The 24,836-nt window shown below is 42.2% G+C and overlaps 1 protein-coding gene across 1 annotated transcript in view; it reads left to right on the forward strand.

Moving 5' to 3' along the window:
* Window positions 1–4,818: 4,818 nt before the first annotated feature.
* The window catches only part of fbln2 (fibulin 2), a 75,128-nt gene continuing 55,110 nt past the window's right edge, over window positions 4,819–24,836 (forward strand). Inside the window, exons 1-2 of the mRNA XM_008290677.1 lie at window positions 4,819–4,865; window positions 8,343–10,318. Of these exons, the coding sequence (XP_008288899.1) occupies window positions 8,449–10,318 (1,870 nt within the window). The 5' untranslated portion in view covers window positions 4,819–4,865; window positions 8,343–8,448. The remainder of the gene's footprint in view (window positions 4,866–8,342; window positions 10,319–24,836) is intronic.

Consider the following 24,836-nt stretch of genomic DNA (forward strand, 5'->3'; position numbering starts at 1 on the left):
AATAACTCTGCTCAGCTGATATGTTGTGGCTGATTTAACATCTGGCCGTAGCACAACAGTTTAAAATGAACCTTTTAGCTAACAGTGGCCACCATGTTGATGAATGAAACGATGGAGCAGTGGTCAGCACGGTGACATCAAAGCAAAATGCTTGTAGGTTTAAACCTGCTGGCTTTTCTGGAGGTTCTGGCTTCATCCCACAGTCCATGGAAGGTTAACAAAGGTGTGAGTGTAGCTGTACATCATTGTCTGTCACTCTTTGTTATCCCTGTGATTAGTTTTACCCCCAAAAAAGAAAAGTCTGAGGTTCTCCTAATTATATTTATCGAGAAAAAAAAAGAAAAAGGTTCCATGAACTTCACTTTCTCCTGAGCTAATGTCCAGGAATGTTCCCAGGAGTAAACAATCTGTGCGTTGTTATTTACATTTCAACGGCAGGGCCAATGTTCCAGGAGATTAAACAAACTCGTGCACCGATGTTTCAAACATGAACTCATTCTGGATGTCGTTCGCAGCAAAAGCCGACAGCAAACTGGACTTCGATGTTTCGTTGCTTGTATAAAAGCAGAACAGTCATGCTGATTATTTTTTTACTTTTTACTTTTTCTGTTTGATTGCACAACACATTGAACCACCTGGAATTGGAGCTGGTTGGTACAACACATCTGATAACTGGTAGGCTTATTGTAAGTAGTGTAAACACTGGTCAAAGTGCAGGACCAAGTGATCGGTAATCCCAGATTTATTCACAAGACGTGTTTGCCTTTCCCTTAAAACCTTGAGCCATTCTGTAACAACCTTTCCCAACACTTTGAGTAGAAAGTTTGTGATTACGAAGTTATCCATCCGTCTAATTTCTTCCACATATCCAGGGATGGGTCACAGTGGCAGCAATTTGAGCAAGGTAGTCCAGATGTCCCTTTTCCTAGCAACATTTTTCAGTTCCTTCTGGGGGATCCTGAGGCGATCCCAGGCCAGCTGTGATATGCAATCTCTCCAGAGTGCATATCCTGGGTCTCCCTCGCCGTCTCCCACCAGAACGCCTGGAGGGCAACCAGGATGCATCCTGATCAGATGCCCAAACTATCTCACTTGCTTTCTCCTTTAACCATGAAGAAGCAGCGGCTCGACTCCTAAGTTCCCTCCAGATGTCTGAGCTCCTTCCCTTGTCCCTGCCCAAACAGAGGATTAGTACAATAAGTGGTTGCAACAGGATTCTAAGACAGTGAAATATGAATGTTAGAGACATTTTTGTTGAAACATCTGGTTTGATGTATTGTTTTAATACAGATATCATACAGTTGGTGTACTTCCAGAACGTATTATCTGCAAGAAGCTCAAATGACACTTGCTGATTATCTTTAAGTACATCTTACTTGTATGATCTCACTTTTCTTCCAGCTCCAGCTGTTTTGGAGAAATGGGGATTGTGGAACCGGTCACTTGTCTCAAGACTTCAGTTTCACTATGAATGCAGAGAACTAACATCAACCTCACATCATAGATTATTGGTTAAATGCAGGAAAATTATTGGGCGGAATTCAAAAACTGGCCCCAAACAAGACTCCAAAACAAACGTTGAGCCCCCCGCCGAGCGTCACCTCCGTAAACCAAACAGGAGCCGCACCAGTGAGCCAAATGCTCCCGGATGACCCCACACATGAAGCCCGGCTCCCTGAGGCCTCCCGCGGCGATTTCAAAGGCTCGCCCGCGTCTGAAGGATTTCTCCGGAGATCACACTGAGATTCCACAAATCTCACCAACGCGAGTCCCAGTTAGTGTTTTATGGCAAGGACTGAGCCCGAACTCGTTATGCGAAACCCAAGGTTGTTCACGACACCGTGGCAGCTCCTTCTGTCTGATCTTGTTATCCTACGCCGCGTCTGCTGTGTGACTTTAAACAAAACTGCAGTTAACTCCAGGGAACTGTGCTGCCAACAGATCTATTTTTATATGTTAAAAACGAGGCAGCTGGCCCACACTACAGTAGATTCAATAAAAAAAAAGAATGTGAGCCTGCTAGCAAGTGGTGACATGTCCTTCCACTGACCCACTCCTGAACAGTCTGAATCTATTCTTTTACCTCATCTCTCATCTCCAGTTGAAAGCAGCCAGAGTCCCCCAGCGGTAGTCTTATCTGCGATCGGATCCAATCTGTTTGTTACGGCGCCGATCACCGCTTCACCTCAGGCCTTGACAGTTCCTCATTAGGACCTTTATACGAGCTGCTGGGACGGGTCCGCGCTGGCGACTCCTACGTGATGAGTTGAGTCCATTCACACCTCCGGCGTGCCACATTTTACTCCACATGATGCTCGCACTCCCCGCGCTCTTTGAACCTCGACGTCCTCTGGAGGTGCCAAATTTATGACGCCCCTCCGAAGAGAGCGCTTCAAATAGAGCAAGGCGTGCCGTGAAAGTGAGATACAAGACGGGCCTCAAGTCGTAAAGTTGCCTCGTCTTCTGCCATTTGCCGCTCTCAGGGTCACGCTCCCTCCAAAAGGCAAGAATATATTAAAAAAACGTCGGAGGATAAATCAGTTTCTTTGCCACATGTGAACGCGGAGTTATGCTCAATTGACTGACATGCATCTTTATCCCTCCAGGGAGTGCAGGGCTCAGTGAGGGATTAGACAGGTAATTAAAAACAGGCCTGTGTTTGATGAGATTTGGTGTTTTGTGTGCGGTTGAGATAGCCTATGGCCTTGTGTCATGCATGGGCTGCAACTGGCAGGAGACAGACAGCAGCATGAGTAACGATGTGAGCGCAAGGCTCTTGTTTAGCCAAGGTTACGGCCGTCCATTTAGGAGCCACATGCAAGATCCTTAAAAACACAGCAGCGGACGGCGGCTGAAGTTTACTCAGGGGGCCAACAACATGGCTGGAAAGGAAATTTAGGAGAGTCGGCCACACAGTAACTCCACTTATAAGACTTTATACCGCAGTAAGCAAAATACGAGAGCAGAAATATAGTGGAATAATAAGCTCAGTTCCGCCTGTCTTCCTTCCTGGGTTGATATAAACCTTGTGTGAGTTCAAGTTGATCACAGTTGCGTAAGTAGAATTTCAGGAAGGAAAAACGTTGATTTTGTGCATTTTTCTTGAGGTGCCACACAAACGTTGTGCTTTGCATTTTTTTTATTATTATTATTTTTTGCATTCTACACCTATTTCTTGGCAAATAGTAAATAACATATATTTAGAGCTGTATAGTGCTTGTAGTCCATTTTCATTACTGATCTTTAAAGAACAATAAAAATCATTTGTTGGTGTTTGGAAATACAAAGAAATACCTCTGAGGTAATGTTGGTGTAATATTTTGACAGTACAAAGTAAGGCTCTGTGTATTTTTATTAGAAAATACATAAAGAAAAACTTTACTGTTTGCATAAAAGTAACTTTGAGGATTATCTATTAATTTTAACAATCTATCAATTTTCTGAAATATGTGAAAATGTCAGTGGCTCCCCAAAGACATCAATGATTATTAATGCACTAGTCGTGCTAATGGCATTTTTAAAAAAAACTAAAAAAACCTACTTATTTTCCTATATAGTAACAAAAATAGTTAACAGTAAATAGTTAACCAGCAGTAAAAAAAAAAAAAAAAGAAGAAGTCATTATCTGTCTGAAAGTCTAACCAGCTGACTTTATCTTAAGCTAGTAATGTTTGGCTATATTAGCTTGCTATAGCACTAGCTAGCTAGCTTGAATTCTTCGGAAGCTAAACGTCCCTGTTTATATGACATCATGTTTTGCATCAGGAATTTAAATATCATTGATGAATGATCAATTAAGTATAGTAAAGTGAAGTTAACTTTTGTCGTATGTGCATTTATTCTTCTTAAGGTAACATATTCTATATAATACAGACACCAGCGGCAGGAATTTAGGAAACAAAAAGCAAACTTTAATCAAAAAGCTGACACAAAAACAAACCGCCAGATAAATCAAAAGCACGGGGAGCTGGCAAAAATTAACAAAAAAAATCCAGAAAGGTAATAACAGCCTGGAATAAACAAAAGAAGGAAATAAAGAAACACTAAAAGGCTAAAAAACAAACAAACTCCAACGACAAGCCGGTAATCAGAAGTGTTGGAAAACAGGACAAAGAACAGAAATAAAACACACAAGGAAGGTAATTCTAAAATATGACAGAAAGCATCTGAAAAGGGCCACAGACACAAACACAGAGACACAGGAAAGAATCACAAAAACAAAACTAGCAGCCAAAACCCCCCCAAACAATTACAACTGTTGTCTTTAATAAAAAAAAATAAAAAGTTTTCTGTTGGTGTTTCCTGATGTTGCAGCTGAAATTATAGTTAATATTATGTTTACGTTGGAATTAAATGACTGGTGAAGGAAAAAGCTTCTTCTCCTGGCATAGGGATCTTGGTAGGATTGTACAGTTAGTTTATTAACAACAAAAGTCCGTTATGTTTTAATGACTAGAGAACTTTGGGTTGTTCAGGTAACACAGCGGATTGTCTTCCAGCTGCAAGGTCGCCGGTTCGATCCCCGACTTCCCCACAAAACCCCACAAACTATTTACATTGTTTATTCTGTGTTTACGCTTCAGACTAGTTGTTCAGCTTCTGCTCATAAAGCTGACCCGGTCCGGTCCGGTCCACCTCTCCGTGCTGCGCGGGCCGGTCCCTGCCAGCAGAGCCTGCTCTTCATTCCGGATCAGGATGAGGATCTCCTCCGGACTCTCCAGCAGGGGAAACTTTTCGTACCTCCCCCTCCGATCGCCCGCCTGCTTCCAGCTTCCAGCTTCCAGCAGCTCGTCGCTGGTCTAAAGGTTCACACTTGCGGCGCGCAGAGGACCAGCAGCCGGCGTCTCTCCTCAACCACCGACAAGGTAACGCACAAAGCGCACCGTGGAGCTGCTCCACGGCTTTTCTTTTAACCAATAACCTGTGCGCCTCAGGTTCCTCCATGTGCATGTGGAGCTGCTCAGGACTTTCTCCAAACTTTTCTGTGTGTTCACATCTGCTTCTGGCTGCAACCTTACAGTCATCGGTGAAGTTTGTTTTCTCCATTTACCAGGTGACAGGTTGCAGAAGTGCACCACATAAAAAGTTTAATTTCTTTTTTATATATATAATCAGTTGTTGGTGTTGCAGTCAGATATTTTTTTTAAAAAGTTTTCATGCTGCTGTTTAAGTGCAGGTTTATTAAGAATGATTACAGTTTTGTTTGGTTGGTTTGCAACACACAATAACTTTAACATCTGCATGTGGACTCAGTTTCTGTTCTTTCTGCAGTGGTGCATTTTCTTTCTGAAAAAGTTTAGTCTCTCAAGAATCCTCTTCTTTTCATCCATGTTGGCATAGCTGCATGACATCAGGGACTGTTTAGAGATCAGCTGTGTGTGTGTGTGTGTGTGTGTGTGTGTGTGTGTGTTCAGACTGGAAGAAAAAGCAGGAATCCCCCTTTTTCTTCACTGCTCTGGGAAACACCAGGCTGCTGCTGCTGCTGCTGCTGCTGCTGCTGCTGCGTTCACTGCCCTTTTTGCATTCTTCTGCATCCCACTTGTTGCCAGCTTTTATGATGCCTGCTCCGGTGACGGTGGGTGTCACTTCTGTTGACGGAGCGGCGGTGAGCCTCTCACTTGTCGGGTTAGCTCGGGTTAGTGGCAGAAGGCCTCCGGGGCAGCATGGGAGCTCATCCTACCCCCTCAGGGAGGCTCCAGCAGGAGCTCAAGCTCTAAAAGTTAAGGCTTAGGGGGGAAAGAAAACGCCAATTACCCAGCTCCTCTTCCTCTTCTCTGCTACAGACTATAGATTTTGGCTCGGAGGCCTTGGCTTTAACACTGTAAAATATTAAAACCAGACTTTATATTAGAATGGTCTGTGAAGGAAAAAAACCTTACTGTATATATTAGAGTTTATGAAGGCAGCAATAGTTTGATTCTGTGATTTATACAAGACAAGGAGCTTTAGACATCCTGTATGTTGTCTACGTTATTATCATTGAGTTATGGAGGGTGAATGTCTGGACATAGAATAATTTGGAGCAGCTGAAACATTTAGTCATGAATTAGCTGAGATAATCAGTAAGTATTTTGGGAATTGATTCACGTTTGTAGATTTCTGCATCTGAACAGAGTGCTGGTTTTAATTGTCATATATAATAATAATAAATGATTCATTTTATTTGTATAGCGCTTTTCAAGAACTCAAAGACACTTCACAGGATAAAAGCAAAGCAATAAAAGCATTAAACAACAAGCAACAAATACAAAGGTAAACAATATAGAAATACAGCAAGCAGGGAAAAAATAAAAAATAAAAATCACATTTTAAGTTCCAAAATTGCAAAGTTACAAAATAAGACATGTGAAAATGTCACTTTTAGCAACAAACATTTTTATTTTTTTGGCCTTTTCCCCTGTTTCTAGACCAGCATTTTTATTTATTTATTTTTTTCAATTAAGTAAAAATGAATAAACAAACAAACAAATAAATAAATACCAAAATAATTTGAGAAATTTTTCAAAAAAAGTTGAAAAATGTGGATCAGATTTTCCTCAAATGTTTTGTTTTGTCCAAAGATCTTCAGTTTACTGTCACAGAGGAAAGAAACCAGAAAATATTCCCACTGAAGAAGCTGAAATCACAGAGTTTAGACTGATTGTCATAGAAATGATTCAAACTGATTAATCGATTGTTGCAATATTTGACAGTTGATTAATTAGTTGACAACTAATCGATTAGTTGATTCATCGTTGTCCCTCTGAGCGGCTGACTGGTTAAACTCACTAGAACTGGATTTTGCTCCAGTAGCTGTTGGTTATTAGATAATGAAAACATTTGTTGCAGTCCTTGTTTAATTAATTGGCAATGAGAAGCTAAAACACAACATGAAAGACAAATGCACATACCAAATACTACTGTAGAACAGTAGCCATCCACAATTAGAACTTTCCCCCCCTTGTAACATATCGCTCTTTTATTTTACTTTGACAATCCCATCTGATTTAAAGGCTGACCTTCTGACCTGTCTGGGTTTCCTTGTCCAGCCTCCAGCTGCCGTTGCAGAGTACATTAGAATGCATTTATGTTACCAAACAGTCAAATATTTGCGTAGTCCTAAAACCTCCGAGGACAAAAGGGGTGGAGGATAAAACAGGGTGGAGGAGGTCTTAAAGGTGAGTAACAGGACTCCACTGTCTACATAAAGGATTCTGGTCCACCAACAAAGGCTTTTGGAGTTTTGCCGTCCTCCTCATAATTTCTTAGCTTTCAACAAAGTTATTCTAATGCATCTTGATGTTTTGCTCTATAAAATCGTGATAAAGGGGTCACACAGGCGGTTTTTAATATAATACAGTCAATGTGTGAACAATTTCCACTCTGTTCAGATCATTCCCTGGTTCCCTCTTCAAACGTGCGGCTCATGACTCAGATGGGAGTGCGGTGTGATTAACAGAGGCTAACAGAGCTAGTTTAGAGCAGATTTACTGACTTCTGACAGCAGCGTTTGTTGCAAACTGATGTCAAATTCAGTTCACCGATGTCGCTCCAAGAACAGAGCAGCTTGATGTGGGGGTGTGTGTTTACTTGCAGAGATGACCTGAAGGTGAAAGAAAATATGCCTAGCATCACTGATGATGAATTAGCTCTGTCCTAAAGCAGTTCTGCAAAGAGAATAATGTGTAGTTTTTGGAATTTTCTCAAATTCAGAGCAGCGCGGTGTGAAGCAGAAGGGGTTTGTGGCACATTCTTGGCTTCTGTTCTTTCATTGGTTCTATTTTACAAACTTACCAAAGGTTTTTCAATCTTAATTTACACAACATCTGAGTTCTGCTTTCTGATGAAATGAGCTAATGAAGTGACCACAGTCACTTTGCGTCTCAAACTGCAGCCTTTATTAAACGCATCATGTTGAACAGGAGTCATTAGTCAAAGGAGGCCCTGCACTTTGCTCTCTGCCCTGCTAATTACTTCACAGAATGTTCTTTCTATAATGTGTAATCAATTTCCAACAAACCCAACTGCCAAAGCATTATGAAGCGTCCGTGTTCGGCAGATAGACTTCAAGGCTGATTGCAACACGAAATTATTGGAGCATTTTTTGATGGAGATAATCACAGATGTGGTAGAAATTTAGAAGTTGGGCAGATTCCAAGTTTCATCATGACAGCCTGCATAATGATTCAAAACACACGACTCCAGCTGATGGTAATAAGGAACACGTAGTCTTAATGTTGGGAAGACTGGGAGCTTGTAAAAATTGGACTCTTGTGAGCTCAACTACAAAGCCAGATGTTTGTCTGCTTTCATTTTGAAACATGAGTCTCTGTGTGTCTGTCTGTCTTTTCCATTTTTCACAGGACCAGAGGTGACTTACATGTGCAGAATGAACACCTGCCAGACGATAAACTAAAGGCCTTGGATGATACCTGATCTCCTTTGATTGTCGTACTAACACCAGGTGCTATGGATCGAGTGGGAAAAGCCCTGCTGAGGTGCACGTTGCTTGTTCTCTACCTGGGCGTCTGCTTGTGTCAGCGTGACTGTACCGGCGTGGAATGTCCCGTCCTGGACAACTGTATTGAAGAAGTGCTGGAGGGGGGCGCTTGCTGCGCTTCATGCTTACAAAAAGGATGTGCATGCGAGGGCTACCAGTACTATGACTGCATCAATGCTGGATTTAAGAACGGCAAGGTGCCTGAAGGAGAGTCTTACTTTGTTGACTACGGCAGCACGGAGTGCTCCTGTCCTGCAGGAGGGGGGCGGATCAGCTGCCACTTCATCAGCTGTCCTGATTTGCCACCAAACTGCATCGAGGTTTTGGAGCCTGCAGACGGCTGCATGCAGTGTGAACGCATTGGATGTGCTCATGGCGGGCAAAAGTATGAGGCCGGACACTCCTTCCATATTGACCCTTGCAGGGTCTGCCACTGCCCTAATGAGGGAGGGAACCTAATGTGCTACCCTGTACCTGACTGTGATCCCCAGAAAGTCCATAAACCCATGTTAGCTGCACCAACGGGAGAAAACACAGCCATCGGGCCTGATAGTTACCCCTACAGGTTTGACCAACAAGGCCACATGGATCAGTTCTCAACACCTTATCACCCTCCTCCTAATGGGAATCTTCCTCTCTTCAAATTGTCCCCACTTGATAAGGAGGAGCCGGAAGACTATGATTACGGTCCGACAGACTTTCCAGAGACCTACCCACAATCTTTGATCTTCCCCACCCAGTCCTCCTCCTCTTCCTCCTCCTCGAAGGTTGCATTTGGGTCCCGAGGCGCTGCCAGACCTGACAGAACCTCTTCCCTTAAGAGCTTTGACAGACGAGGCAAGCTGGAGCTGAGAGAGCAATATGGAGTTCATGACCATCCTGCAGACAAAGAGGAAGTGACAGAGAGTCCCCTGAGAGTGAAGCAGGGTACTGTCAGGCCACATATGTATGCCACTACTTCCTGGCAGCCCTCACAGGGTTTAACAAGTGCTCAGAGTGTCTCGTTCGGTGATTTGAGTCCACAGACTGATCTAGAGAACCCATTGCACGCACACAGGAGTTTGGATAGTGTCATATTTCCGTTAAACCAAGGAATAGCAAGTGAGAAACACCCAGAGTACCCACATGTGAGTTCAGAAAGTGCTATTTATCATCAGAGAGGTGCTGAGACTAAAGCACATCACCAAAATGCATCAGATAGTGTCACACCAAGAGGTTCAAACCAGGAGATCAAAGTTAGTCATCCGGTGAGAGGTACAGAGACGCAAACCAATCAGGAAAGAGGACCAGATAGAGTAACTTTTCCCCTCTACATGCTGAGAAGCACAGAGAGTCCAATCCACCCCGAGGCAAGTACAAACGGTCAAGAGGAATTACAGGGGGCAGTCACGCCGGATGATGAGGAAAGGTTGAATGAAGATGAAACAGACGAGGAGATGGAGGAAGAAATAGCAACTTTTCAAAGTGTCACTGGGCCTGAAGGAGAGGATGTGCCTTACAAGATCAAGTCAGCACAACAAGAGAGGAGCCACGAGGACTCGGAGAGCAAAGATTCGACCAACAGCTACGATAAAAAGACGTCTGGGCCCAGCACTGATTTCCCACGGAGGCCTGAGCACCACACAACCCCAATGGTGCAGGTTACCACCACCACCACTACCACCACTACCACCACCACGCAGCCACCACTGAGGGTCAACCTGGATGAGAGTCATCGAGGGGCAAATCCAGGCCAGAGGCTGTTAAACCTTCACGGTGACGGAGGAGGGGAGGTGCAGGAAGAGGTGACGACAACAGAGGAGGAAAGGGGTCCGGTTTTATTCGTCAAACCTGAGACAGGTAAGTCCAAAAGCCTTAATACACAGTAGGGAATTTGTGTCATGTCTTTTTTTTTGCATGACAATTGATTTTTATTTCAGAACACAGACACCAGCATGAACGAGCAATAGATTTGTTAGTGCATCGGAAATTTGCCTGTAAATCTCGAAAATCATCCATCTTCCATCCATAACGTAACCAACAAAGCCTCAAGCAGTGGAAAGACGATATAGAAAACATCTATCCTGTATCACTGTGGAAGGTTATTGTAGATCCTCATGGTTCCACATACATCTGATGTCCTCCAACATTTTCCTCTTTCCAGTGAAAACTTACAGCAAGTGGACAAAGGTTGTTTGTGCTCACATGGTTAAAGTTTATGTACGTCTCAATTTATTTGTTAAGTTTGTTTCTGCTGCACTTGCCAATATATCAGCTTTTCTTCCTGAACCAAGTGTGACTACCTTTATGTGTGTTTCTTTGCAAACTTTTGGGAATTTTTTAAATGTTCCTACACAGGAACCCATACAAATATGCACCATCTTAAGTCCTGGATTGGGGTCATCTTTTTAAATACTCAAAGCTGATTGGTTAAACTCTGAGAGGACAACAAGCGCTGTTTTTCCGCCTCCTGAGGTCCTTGTCAAGTAACATTTTTCTTTTCTCAAACACCAACAATGAAAATTTGACCATATAGGCAAACATAATAAACCTCCTGTTGTATTTCCTCCGTGCTCACAGAACCAGAGATATGTCAATTTATTACAGTTTGTCCTCGTTTTGAAGGACCTGGATTTAACGGTCAAATGATCTTCCTCCGCAAAGACTAAAAAGGCTGAATGTGAGGCAGTTCCTGTAAAAGTTGTAGTTGAAAGCCTCTAGAGTGGGGTTTTTGACCATTTCTTTGTTATAAAACTGTTGACAGCTTTAATGCTGAGATTGGAAATAATGCCTCTTGTTGACCATTTCCAGAGTTTACGTATTTAAATCCAAACGGCACAAACTTGTGTGTCATAAACCGCAATAACACCTTTAGCTCTGAGAATTATTTCAGTAATTCAGTGCAACATTTAGCACCCCATTGCAATCCTACATAAACCATTTAATTCGGTCTTCTGTTTAGCTGTGCAGAATTGTCCTCAGAGAACAATGCTCCCTTTCTCTATCCCGCTCTGAATACCAAACCAGGCTGTATGTCATGTGCGTATGGAAGGAGTGGAGACACCCGCTGGTCCCCAGGTATCAAAACAGGAACATAAATATTGAGTTCGGGGTCTGCCTGGACTAGGAGTCAAATGCTCCTCCCACGGCGAACATCCTCTCACAGCAGTCTCAAACCAATCGCCGCCATCCCTCACCCAGCGTACAAGGCCTCAGCTCCCCCTCAGGAGACAGACAGGCAGGCTTGAGTGGCTGGATTTGGTCATAAATCCTCTCTGGCCTCCAGGATTCAGATGCTTTTATTTGAGAGGTGTTTCTTGGATGTATTTTTTTTTTAAACCATCGCAATGTTTGTGGACTGCATTGTGACGAATGCCTCTTTATAGTCAAACAGGGAGAGATCACTGAAAAGTAAAAAAACATGTTCCTGTGTGTTTCCCCCATCAAAGACATGTCAGAAACAGAATTTAAGAGCAGAACATGTGGCTTGACATAGAATCACTGGTTCTGCTGATGGTTGAGTAAAGCATCATTTATTTAGCAGAAGAAATCACAGACTACAGTCTCAGTATTTGGCCTCAATAGTTCGACTGGTCGATGCGTTTCATATGGGATAGACGGAGTTACTTGAGCCCCTGCGGATGCACGTGAAATGAAATGAAAGATGTGTACAGCACGAGGCATCAGATCCAGATGTTGGGGCCCTGAAGGGCGACTCACTGTGCATGATTGTAGACAAACACAGAGCACAATAACAGCAAGATCACATATATATATCTTCAATCTAAAATAAATGCTGCTTTTATTTTTTCATATACATTTCTATATTATTAACTTTACAGCACATATTTCTGACACAAGCTTCCCCCTGTGAGCTGAGAGAGGGTTATACATACCATCATTGTCTGACTAATGAGCGCACCTGAATATAAGCCGCACCCACTAACTTTAAAAAGGAAAAAATAATTGTACATATACAGGCCGCACTTGTCTATAAGCTGCAGGTGTCCACGTTGTAACAGGAAATATTTACATAGAGAGATTTTTTTATACTTTTAATAAAATAAGTACCGGTAACATACACAAATACGTAAATGCTTTTTTCTGAACAGTGCCTGTAACACGACTGGTTAAAAAAATAAAAAATACAGTCGCCTACCATGAAAAGTCATTGATCGCTATCTTCATCTTCCTCCTGCACGAAAAAAACAAAAAACGCCTCCTCCACAGTCACAAACGAAAACACCCACAGAAACACGGCCACAAACACCCCCACACTCTCTCTCGCGGTGGCGCTCAAAATCACACTCACATCGAGGCAAAATCAAAAAAAACAAAAAAATAACCGCAACAATGGTGAAACCCCAAGGGTCAAAACAAGCGAAAAAAAGTAGCGGCGTATAGTCTAGAAATTACGGTAATTATGGGGCGAGAAAGGTTGCTCCACAGCCGTTGGATGCTTGATGGGTGACCAACTAGTCAGTATCAGGATCGAAGACAAAGGAAAGTCGAACGGTGCAGAGGTTTTGGCTGCAGCTCACTCGGTCTTGGCTCGGTTTGATTGGAAAGTCTTATTTGAATTATAAAAATAATTCACCAAAATGTGTTTTTGTAAACATTTGAGGAGAAATAATCCGCTCAACTGCTGACTACGTCTTTATTTTAGATGGACAGAGGAAACATTTTTCCAGCATTTCCAGAGGCATTGAGTGACAATTTGCAACAAGTAGCCGATAGACCTCAACTTTATGCAAATAAGGAGCAGAAAACACGAAGTCCCATCATACGAAATGCATTACTACGCTACCAGAATGCATTGCATGGCTACCCAGGTAGACAAGAATGAGAAGCGTGGAAGGGATGTACATGTAGACAATTAGTCTATCTAGTCCGGATGTAGGTTGTTGATATAAACCAGCCATTGGCCGATAATCTCAGTCAGCATTCTTCCCACTTCCTGCTATCTGCTTGTTACGGTTTTGTTTATTCCGGGAAACGACTACAGCGAGCTCAGGGCTGCAACCTATCGTACTGAAATTGAACAAAGTTTTGCAGAGGATTAGGATCATGCAATCAGGCAGTTTTGCTAGTTTTTTATGTTGGATTATCCATTTTGATCGCAGTGTTTATCGCCCTGCATGCAAATGTTCTGCTACAATTCAAGTCGTCACTATTTTGAGGGAGCTGCATCCTTCGTTTAGCTCCACCCACGATGACTGTTATCAGTTTAACCCTCCTGTTATCTTTGGGGTCAATTTGACTCCATTCAATGTTTAACATCTCTAAATAAGTCATTGGCATATTTGTTTTTTTCAGTTTTATTAAAATGACTATTTACACATAAACTTAATACTGACATTTTCTGGAGGTTTAAATTGCTGAACCCAAGGATAAAAGATGTCAGTAAATTTGAAGGGAATAGGAGGGTTACAGTAACACAAAGAAGCCAGGGCGTTTTTCCCCCATATCGCACAATGATAATGTGCTGCAGCGAGACCATTATGCTCTTAAGAAAGATCCCATTGTCGCTGTGGCATCAGTTTCATATCTGGGTACTTACATAGGAAAGAAGTACATTAAAAAATACAATAAATAAAAAAGCAAAATAACTGTTAAACTGGAAAATGATAATTCAAATGTAAAAGACCGATTAATGTAAAACGCAAAGTGCAGCCATAGATAGAAGAGATAAAGGCTGAGAGGACATTTTGCCCTTTGACCATACCCACTCCATCGATACTACCAATGGAGGCAGTCGGGGTGTTTAGAACCCTTAGTGTCTGATTGCTGCAACATGCTTCAAAAAACTGACTCCTTCTTTTAACTAAGTCACATCTCTTATTGCCATCTGTCACCCAAGTCTGTAAATCTACTCCAAAACTTTGCAGAACCTGCCTGAGAATCATCACGCTTTAAAGTTTCCTTCAGTATAAAAGTAATGTAGTGGTAGTTGTTTGTGCATTCATGGGCGGACATCATACTGTTAATGGTTTTAGCCTACATTCATTGATCAGTGGCAACCTTACGCCTTTGTTAACGGCTCCCAGATTGTAGTGACTGTTTTTTTTTTAAAGTAGGGTGTTATCTGCTAAAGTAGAGGAAGTACACTTTCCCCGGAGTCAGGCAGTTATCTCTGACACTGTTGAAGCAAATTTTTAACATTTGACTCTTTATGAATGAAGGATGTAGTGCATAGAGGACTGTTGATTGCACAAGTGTTACTGTGTGTGTGTGTGTGTGTGTGTGTGTTTCAAGCTCCCCATTAATATACTCTCAACACATGTAATCAAAGTGCTCTTTTAATAGAGCATGTGGGTGATAAAATGATCCAGTTCTTCATCTATTAGGAGGCTGGTCTTAATCAATTCATCCTTTGATGAGATAATGTAATTACATAATCACAGTGGGCCACATTTGATTTATTATCAGGCCATTTGCACAGTAATTCATTGTAATAAGAAGGAGCGCGTGTGCAGTGGGCTGGCTGCTGGATCACCGCACCATCCCTAAAGTTTCTTTCAAAAAAAATGACACATTGCTGCGTCCTCTGGAGCATACGCAGGAGGATAAGCTGAGGAGAAGTTATCTGTTGGGGTGGCGGAGTGCTCTTATTCCAGATAAAGTACTTTCTCCAGATAGAAACGCTCTGGACAGACAGGTGGCTGCTCATAATCTTAAAGTGGGAGATAAAGGGAAGGCCAGGCAGGGCCTCTCTCCATGCTGCTGATAATGAAGTTTTATCAGCACTTGATGGCACGTCGTCCCGGGAGAGCACCAGAAAAGCATGCACGATTTGGCAACTGCTTAACATCTGACAAGAGGTGCTTTTTTTACTTTTTTTTTTTTTTTAAACAAACTGGCTTTGTGGTAATCTTTTTCAAGATGAAAGGCAAAGTGTGTCTCTCATGTTATCTGCTAGGAATACATGTGCTTATGTTTTGGCATTCGGGACATTTTCTTAGAGTCACACTGAAATGAAAAGTACAAAGACTTAACTATAGGCTTTCTCTGAGTCATATTAATGCCATTATATTTACATCATGATGAAGCAAAATGGAACACCTCCAGACCCAGTGAAACCAAATGCATCCATCCCATCCTGACTACTTCTGCCTGACTTTCGCTGGTGTCGAGTCGGTTTAGACTGAAGCTGTGCTGAGTGGATGATCAACTCATTGCTGCTTTAAAAGCAAGAATGTCAAACATTTGTCACTTGCAGTTTCTCAAATGAGAGAATTTTTCTTCTTTTTCTGGTCTTAAATATAGTGAATTTAATTATGTCTTCTTCTTTTTTTTGGTTTTGGACGGTTGCCCACACAGAACAAGACATTTCACTGGAATTAACAGGCATCTCTCCGTTGCTAGGTTTAGCAAAAATATTGAACTAAACCTCCATAAACTCAGTAAAATGAAATCAAATGAAAAACGTTATTACTGTTGGGAAGCTGAGAGGAAGAGGGAGCAACAAGGTGATGCAATTGAAAGAGCAGTGAAAATATATTATGAAGCAAATACAGACAACAGATATTAGTTAAGTTTTCATCTACTTCTCAACTAGTTCCATGTTCAGGGGCAGATGCAGAGGTCGTGGGTTCAAGTCCCGCTCATGGCCCTTTCCTGCAGGTCCGTCCCCCAATTTCCTGTCTCTCTCTCTTGACTTTCCTATCAAACAAAGGCAAAAACACCAAAAAAAAAGAGAGAGAAAATAAACATATTGTGCATTTTTAAGCTCTTAAATCTCAAAAATTGTGAATTTTGAGGTGTAACAGAAAATGTGAATGACTCTCCATTACCATCCATGACTTCAGGAGTTTGTTTATCAGATAAACAGCTCCAGCTGGGTGCCATTTTTATTTCTATTGGTTGGATGCACTACCATTACAACTTGAGCAATTGTTGGTGCATGACACAAGCAGGCTTTTCACTGCAGGAAGTATGAAACGGTGCCAACGTTTACATGAACGACTCCATAATCAGCCCTTTCAGTCTTTTTGCTCCCAACGCACTGTAAGATCCGACAGCTTCGATAACTCCGAATGCGCCAAAGCAACAACAAATAGCAGGTATTGAACGTGTCGTCCGGTCTATGAGCACCTAGGAAATACAACAATGAAGATTTATTTTGTTAACTTGCATGGTGAATTTCACCTCGTGGTGTCTGAGTAGCACGGTAGATGAAGCATCGCTCTCCACAACAGTGTCTCATTATGCATTGTGAAGCCTACTTATTTACTGAAGAGCATCGTTTTGCACGGCAGTACTTCCTCTGTCCCCTGCATGCCCTGAGTTTTATAAGTGACACTCAGCTGGTCAGACATCCTAAACAGTCTGTCAGGGTGAGGGAGAGGCTGATCAATCACACCAGGATGATTTATTTGTCAGGGAGCTGCTTCACACTCTCAGTCCCTATACTCAGGTGAATGAGTCCTGGAGTGGCTTTTCAAAGGTTACTGTCAAAATAAATCAGGCGTGATGACGAGAGCTGTCTGAGGGGTGTATGTGGCTCAGATCTCCATCTGTTATATTTCCGCTTTGGATTGGGATTTGTGATTCCCCTAAACATAACTAAAAATGTGCGGTTTTTCTGGGGTTTCAATGGCATTTATTTGAAAATTAAACATGTGATATGTGATTTTCTATCATGATAAACACCAAACTGAACTGGCTCATCAGAGTAGACTTTCCAGTATATTGTTTCAGATTAGACAGTTGACAATAATGTTGGCAAATTTACCAGTTGAGACTCATGATAATCTACCCCAGACAAAAGAGATCCTTAATATAGCCATCATTGCTGATTTTTGCAGCTTTGGCTGTTGTCTTTGGCCAACTTGTTTTACACATGCATTGTCTATGTGCATCGCTGTATTAAGAACAACTGAATACTGGACTCAAAGGTGGCCTCCACTCACTTGAATAGAAATTACTGGTTTGCTTCCGTGTTGAGCACATGTGCGTAACACTTAACCTTCCTCGGACACACAAGGGTAAGTGTCTGGCACACTTGTGTTTCATTGTCCGACCAAGTCTGCAAGGAAAATTTGCTAAATACAGTCAGAAGTTCTAAATTCTCCAGATATCCTGCACGATGCCCACTTACTTTTCAGCACTCCTCAGAGCTAAGCAATGGAGCGGTGCTACAATCTGCAACCAGCTGCTATATCCTGTAAAAAGTGCAAAGTTGCAGCCTTTCAGAAACATCAACAGTGTGTTTTTATGTGCTTCATATGAGGAGCAATGCAACAATATGAAATTTACCACATGGGCTAACATGGTAAACCGACATGCTCATAGCACAGGAGTTACATTCAGCACCTACTGTTTATCGTGGTTTTGGCGTAGTCGGAGTTACCATCACGGTCACAGCTGATGGATTCTACACGGTAATGGAAACACAAAAGGCTGAAAGTTCCTGAGGTGGAAAGCCTCCTAATAATAGTGCTAGTACTGTTGGTAGTAAGGTGGTTAGCCAGGCGTACTAACATTTCATGCTTCACTGAAACCAAAAAAAACCCACAGAATTTAATCCCTTCCTTACACTTCTGTTTATAGGCTTTTTTTTAGAATCGGAAAGCAAAAGAGACATCACCGTCCAAACATGTTGTACAGTGTGTATTACCAGTGAGAGGCCTGCCGTTCCTTCTTACAGCTACTAGACCGGACAGTCACGGAGGGATCGTGAACATTTTATTAATACAGACTACTACAGAAACACATGTTTAAGTACATCAACATGATAAATAGTTGCTTACTGAGAGCGATACAGCTGTAAAACATTACCGATTACGCTTTCAAAAAATACAATCTACAACTAAGGAAATAATTCTCCATAGCAGAAAACAAGTTCTGCTGGATCCTGTGTGCATCAGTGATCCAGTTTCAAGGTCCCAGACAGTCCCCTGAGAAAAAACTGCAATCAAAATGCCAGTCACACTCGCAGGCCCTGACAGATAGGATGGTCATGGAATATGCTTCACACAATCTGGACCGCTCATGGCTGTCCAGACAAAAAAAAAAGAGTTTTTGCATCATCATTTCCACAGAATCTCTTTCAGCTGCGCGAGCCGAGCTCCTCCAGCAGACTCTCGGCCCCGCGACAAGGTAGCCTGCATGTGTTCAGTAAATGCGAGACAAAAGTTTCCATCTGTTCACATATAATCACGCTGCTTCCTCTCGGATATACAATAGCAAACACTGAGCCTGTGGCGCTGGGGAGAAATGTGACTTTGATCTGAAATTTTGGACCATATCCAAGCAGCGGAGCATGTACACAAAGCTTAAGAGGCACATGTTCTTATGTCTGGATGGCTGATAGAAATGAGTTACCTCCTCAAAGGAATTACCATAAAAACAGTTCCAACGGAGCTGTGTGTAACATATGATGACTACACCGATGAAATAATGCACCACATGTGATGCTGGCTGAGGTGACTGAGGCAGGATTTCCTGCCCGAGTGGACATCTGTCTCACTTACAGTCATGTTGAAGCACTTGTCTCATGCGTTGAGGAATTCAAACCACATGAAGAGCCTGAACAACATTTATGGGGTTGCTCCCAATACCCACACCTGTGGTATTTACAAATGACTACAGTGGTGATGTTATTGTGCTTATTGCCAATGGTGCCCAATGAAAAGCTTTATGTTTCCTGGGTTGCCAGAACAATGGATTGTGTTGTTCGTCTGATAAAGGAAGCGTTTCATGTTGGCTTTCAGAATCAATGAAAGTTGCGCATTTGTCTCCATTGTTTCATAAAACCATTAAATTTTATAGGGTCATGCTTTCTAAAGATGTGTAAAGTCGTACAGACTTTTTCTTAGGTTTGAATATTTGTATTGAACCAAGCATCTCAGACTTCTTGGTGGTTGTTGCTTACTGTTAACAGTTGGACTCGGGCGGAACAGTAGTGAGTTGTGGGGTACACTTGGCTTGGTGTAGCAGTTTTAGAACGTGCACGCCGTTAAACTAAAGCATTATGATTGTTCACAGATCAAGAGAATAACTTTGACTATCTTGTACCAATGTACCTTGTAGATTCTGGGATGTACTGGACTGTTAGTGTTGTCAGTGAGTTGGGAAGATTGGCAAAGACCTGAGAGACTCTGACAACAGTCAAATGGCGATAGTCAGAGGAGATCGGATCATCTCTGAAACAGAAAAGGCTTGTGGGGTTGCTCTCGGCCAACACTTATCTACTGATAAACCGTGAACCGGTGGCAGGGATGTGCTGGAACATGTCTGATCAGCAGTGCCTCCGAAACCACATGTAGGATTTAGAAGACCCCTTTTTAATTCACATCTTTGAGAGAATATGGTGTGAAGGACGTAGTGATTCCACCACCAGAGCCTACAGAGAAGATAAGCTACCATTCTACCATATATGTACCAAGGGAAAAACCTTTACTGTGGTGTTTGTACTTTAAAGTGGTTCACACTGTTGGAATTTTGAGGTCTTTCAAATGATGCATAGTTTGTCATATTGGGTTCAGTATGGCCTGATGCCATTTAAGATGACACTCATTAGCCCAGATCTGCTGCTCATCTCTTTGTACCACCTCCAGAATGCTTGTGGAGTCAATGCCTCGGTGAATTATAGATGTTCTAGCAGCACACAAAGGACCAAGAGCGCTTTAGACAGGCAGTCGTAATGTTCTGACTCATCAGTGTTCACCAAGTATGGGTTTGTAGTTACCAAAGTACAGAATAGGTCCAATGGTGCACAGCCATGCAGCAGAGTATTACTGATAGAAATTATAATCACAGCTAGAAAAACAAACAAGCAAACAAACCGTGTCTTATGGAACCCAAAGTGAGTTTCCAACAGAATTGTTTTTGAGGGTTTCGTCATTACTTGCTTCATCAGCTCTGCAGTGTTCAATGTCAATTTGCTGGCGGATCATTCATGACAACAAGGCAACGGGAGAAGCTTTCTGTGTGACATAAACTAAACAGTCAATCACTGCAATCAGTATTAGGGAGACAGTGATTGTTCTTTGGCTCGGCTCCACGTCGTCAAGAAAACTCATCTCGTCTATAACTCTCTGCCATCCCGGCACAGCAACAGCACCTGCCTCCGCTTCCAGTCTGTAATTAGAAAAAAAATTCTAATTATCACTCTGAGGTCACCTTTTAAATGCTTGCAAATGACTATTTTTTTCATTGCTGAAATAAACAAATGGAGGAGTTGGAGTCACTGGAGTCATTCACAGTTTGTCCTTGGCTCTGCTGCTTGCAATTTAAACCAGCGCTGGTTTTTATCGCCCAAATGCTTCCTCCAACACCAGCGTTGATTAGGGGGATTGGAATTATGATTATTTACACTGACTACCTCAGAATGGCAAATTAATTAGTGTTGCAGGCTGAGAGGGAGAAGAGTAATTTTGGGACAGGCGATGTATTTTAATGGTTTTTATTCACAGACAATTAAAGCAGCAACATTTTCAGTTTTTCTCACTTTTGTCATGAGTTCTTATGCAGTTGTGATTCATCGCGTGCTTTGTTTTGTTCTTAACACATGCTGTGAGTCTTTTTTTTGGTATAAGCTTGTGGTGCACATATGATGATGAGTTTTACGTTTCCCAGTCCTTCTGAACAGCTAGTTCATTAGCACGAGTAGTGATAGGCACCATGACTGAACCTACAAGGACGTACACAAAGACTTTAATCAAATTAATTTGCTTCCAACAAGTGTTTTCCGTTGCATACAGTACTTTTAATTGACTAGACGACACGGTTTCAGTCTCTCTTTCTTCATCTCTCTGGTTTTTATCCTTGGTTTGCTCCCCAACTTCTGTGGATTGATCATCACCTCACATAGAAGTAAAAAGCTTGACTCCTTCAGCAGGTGGTTATAATGTTAAATTAATTGATGTTGATTCAGAAATTAAAGATACACATAACAGCTGCATGACTGCAGACTGTAGCCAAAAGTAGATAACAAAGACGTTTCTTTGTGCCAGCACATTGTGTAATTTTGTCTTTTAAGGTGCTCCTAGCGAGACAATTGCATTGGGATTTGGATGCTGCGGGTCCCATGGCACCCAACACAAATCTTGTGGGACCGGGCAGCATTACCTTTGCTGCAGGCAGTTGCAGGCAGTCAAAAAGTAAACAGTGGGTCCTGATATTTACCAAAACCAGAAGGATGGACTCAACCGCTGAAGCTGAAATGAAGATATAAGTGGGTTTTTATAGAACAAAACCAAAGCGAAGCAAGAACTGAACTTGGTTGGAACAAATGCACAAACATTATCTATACAATAGGCCCAAATACCACCTCTGTGTTGAAGCGACACCTGTTCTGCTGGGTCAAAGTAAGCTCTCATTCAAAGATTAAAAAAACTTTTCCCTGCATGTTTTATACAAGATACAACTGAGAAATGTACAAAGTGGGTGCTTAATTCCAGCAGCAGAGGAATTAAGAAAACAGTCATATGTAGGGTTTTACTCCTGATTGAATCAAATTTTGTAGGTTTTAGGATTGTAAAATAAGGACAGTTAATGAAAGATGAGGACATTTTAGGTGAATACCATCATAGATTTATCTTAGGGTTACACTCGTGCTACCTTAAGGTCTTACATCTCACTGGCTGTTTGTGGTTCTTGAAGAAACAGAGCTGAGACCATCATGGGCTGGAATCAGTTGAGTTAAGTAAAGCATATTAATAGAAACCCTGCGTGCGTGTTTGTGTGGACTCCAGTGTCGGAAACAAATTGGCTTTTAGAGGAAAACGACGGCCTCCCTGTTGGAATGATGAATTCCAGGAACAGTCGCTCGCTGCAATGACTCGAAATAAACTCAACTGAAACAGACTGTGGCAAACACATCAAAAACCAACACACACCAGTTTCTTCCAGATGGTGGTGTAATCATCGCTCATTATCTGAAATGATTTCGACACATCATTTTGTGTGGCACTTTTAGCTACCTCAGCCGCTCTTTCTTCTCTCTCAGACAAGACGGTTTTCTTGTTTTCAGCCTCCTCATGTTTACATATCTTTAGATCATCTTTGTGTTTAGGATGTTGTACCTGTAGGGGCTTCACACAGAGGCAAGAAAGAAATCAAATGAATCCAATCTCAGAAACATTATCACAGCAACATTTCATGACTGTGAGCTTCTCTGTTGTTGGTCTCTCTGAAGAAGTTAACTACTGAGGTGTACTATCCCTTATGTTGAGCTAATGGGGCAATCCGCTCATTAGAGGGTTTTCAAACATGTACACTACTTTCTAAAGTTTAGCATGCAAGGAGACATAACAGTGAGACAGCTCTTGTATTTTACTTAAAGTGTGTTCAGCAGGTTGGCCACTGAATTTACTGCATGACATCTGAGCTGGAAGAACTTCCAATGACTGATCATGTGGGTGCATTATGGTTTACCAAAACGTTATTTGGGCCACTGGACAGTGAGTAGTGGAACAGATGGAAATTGCATGTTGATGTTGTTTAACCAAAGTTGGGTACTACGACATGTCTGGAAAACCAAACTTGTTCAAACATATAATCACTCACAGGAAGACAACAGTTCAAGGAGGCAGTTTAGGTGCTCTGCTACGTCTTCTTTGAGTATGATCTCAGCTAAATCACACACAGATATAGTACACACATATAAACAGCTAAGAATATATTTTAATGGTAAGAATTTGCCAAAATTTAAACCAATACAGGCTAAAGTTTTAACTAAACCAATCACTCAAAAGCATCTATGATACAACTTGAATCTAAACATTTAGTTTGACTGTTTTTATATCACACTCATTCTCTTCAGATGGCATCTTTGTCCAAAAAGCATTGAAGGCATTCGGGACTTCCCACCTTTTGCCACAGCTCACCACTCCAGTAGTCACCTTTACCCTTTCTTGTGGAAATGGTTTCCAAAAAAGAACTGATTTGAATTGCATTGCAAATTAGAAGACTGTGTAGCAAGTCGAAATGCAATTTTAAGGGTTTTCTTTCTTATTATCCCGGATGTTTCAGTAGCTATTTGTGTATTTACCCCAGTTTAGTGGCACAGTTGCTTAGCTACATTATACTGGAGTCACTGAGGGAAGCCGTTGAAAGGGTCTACTGTGGGCTACATTGATCTTTACCAGATCAAGCTATTGAGGTCGTAAGGTCAGGACAGAAATCTTTAAATGAAGTCAACCGAGCTCAGCAGAAGGCACAAATCATCCGACTCTCTAATGGGGCTGACAGAATCGACTGGCAGGGTGTCAGTAACTTGGAGGCCCGCTGAGTGAAGGGACACAATCCCAGTTATTTACGATGTCGGTGGAAGCTCTGCCTGATTATCAGCTCCAAGATTAACGTCCCTCAGGTGTCCTGCATCTGCCCATCATCTCCAGTGCCCCGGATCTTCAAGTGCCCTCTGGGTTTTTTTTTGTTTTTTAAGTCTAGGTGTGGGTGAAAGAAGTGTTACATGTGATAAATGAGAGGTTCTGTTATTGCTTTGGACCCAGAGGGGAGTCAGAACAAACCCCGCAGGCCTCAACAGCTCTTGCATCCCGCTGTCCTGCTGGATAATACCACTGTTATGAAGGTCTGCTCCTCCACACACTCCTGCTCCCAGCGTGAGCCAGACCTACTGCATGACCCCAATCACCAAAACAACGCTGCACTTTCTGCAGCTAAGCAGGCAGACAGCACAGACGACTACCTAGAAATACGATCCCCTGAAGGTTTTTACGCTGCAGCATGCCGGTGTCGTAGCACACGGTGCATGAGCCAAAAGGCTGTTCCAATATTTACTTAGCGGCCCAGAAAAAACACGCTGATCCTAACTTGAACTGACTCCATTTATGTCATCGCATCGTAGCGACTGAGGAGAATGTAAGACACCCAAATGGACTTCCTTTACTGCCACTGCCTCTGGCGCTTTTTCCCCCTCGGCTCTAAAAGGAATAAAGCCGAGCTCCTCTCCGAGTGTCTGGAAGGAAAATCAGAGACAGATTTTTTTTTTATTGTTATTGTTATTCCCAACAATGGCGAAGCTGCCTCTCAAGATGTCTGCATTAAAAGCAACTGGCAATGATATTGTGAATAATGGATGATATTGATTCTCATCTCCTGTTACATTTCGTGCATATAACTCTGCTTGATGGGCTTCTTTTACATATCTTAAGTGGATCTGTGAAAGCTCTCGCCTCTCAGCGCACTATCTCTCACTTTGTTCTCAGCCAATATCAGGGCCACGTTGCTCATGGGGCCTCGTCGGAAGGAGGCAAACCCTGGAAATAAAAAGCGTACGATGATATATAGTGGGCCCCTCATCTGTCACCTGCTTCTTATCTGTGAACGTGGAAAGATGGCTGGGTCATGAGCGCAGGCTGCCTACTCGTGTTATGACCCCAGTCACGGTGCTTTTAATGCCGCCTGC

The sequence above is a fragment of the Stegastes partitus genome, unplaced genomic scaffold, assembly GCF_000690725.1.
Source record: "Stegastes partitus isolate 25-593 unplaced genomic scaffold, Stegastes_partitus-1.0.2 Scaffold690, whole genome shotgun sequence".
NCBI classification, from domain to species: Eukaryota; Metazoa; Chordata; class Actinopteri; family Pomacentridae; genus Stegastes; species Stegastes partitus.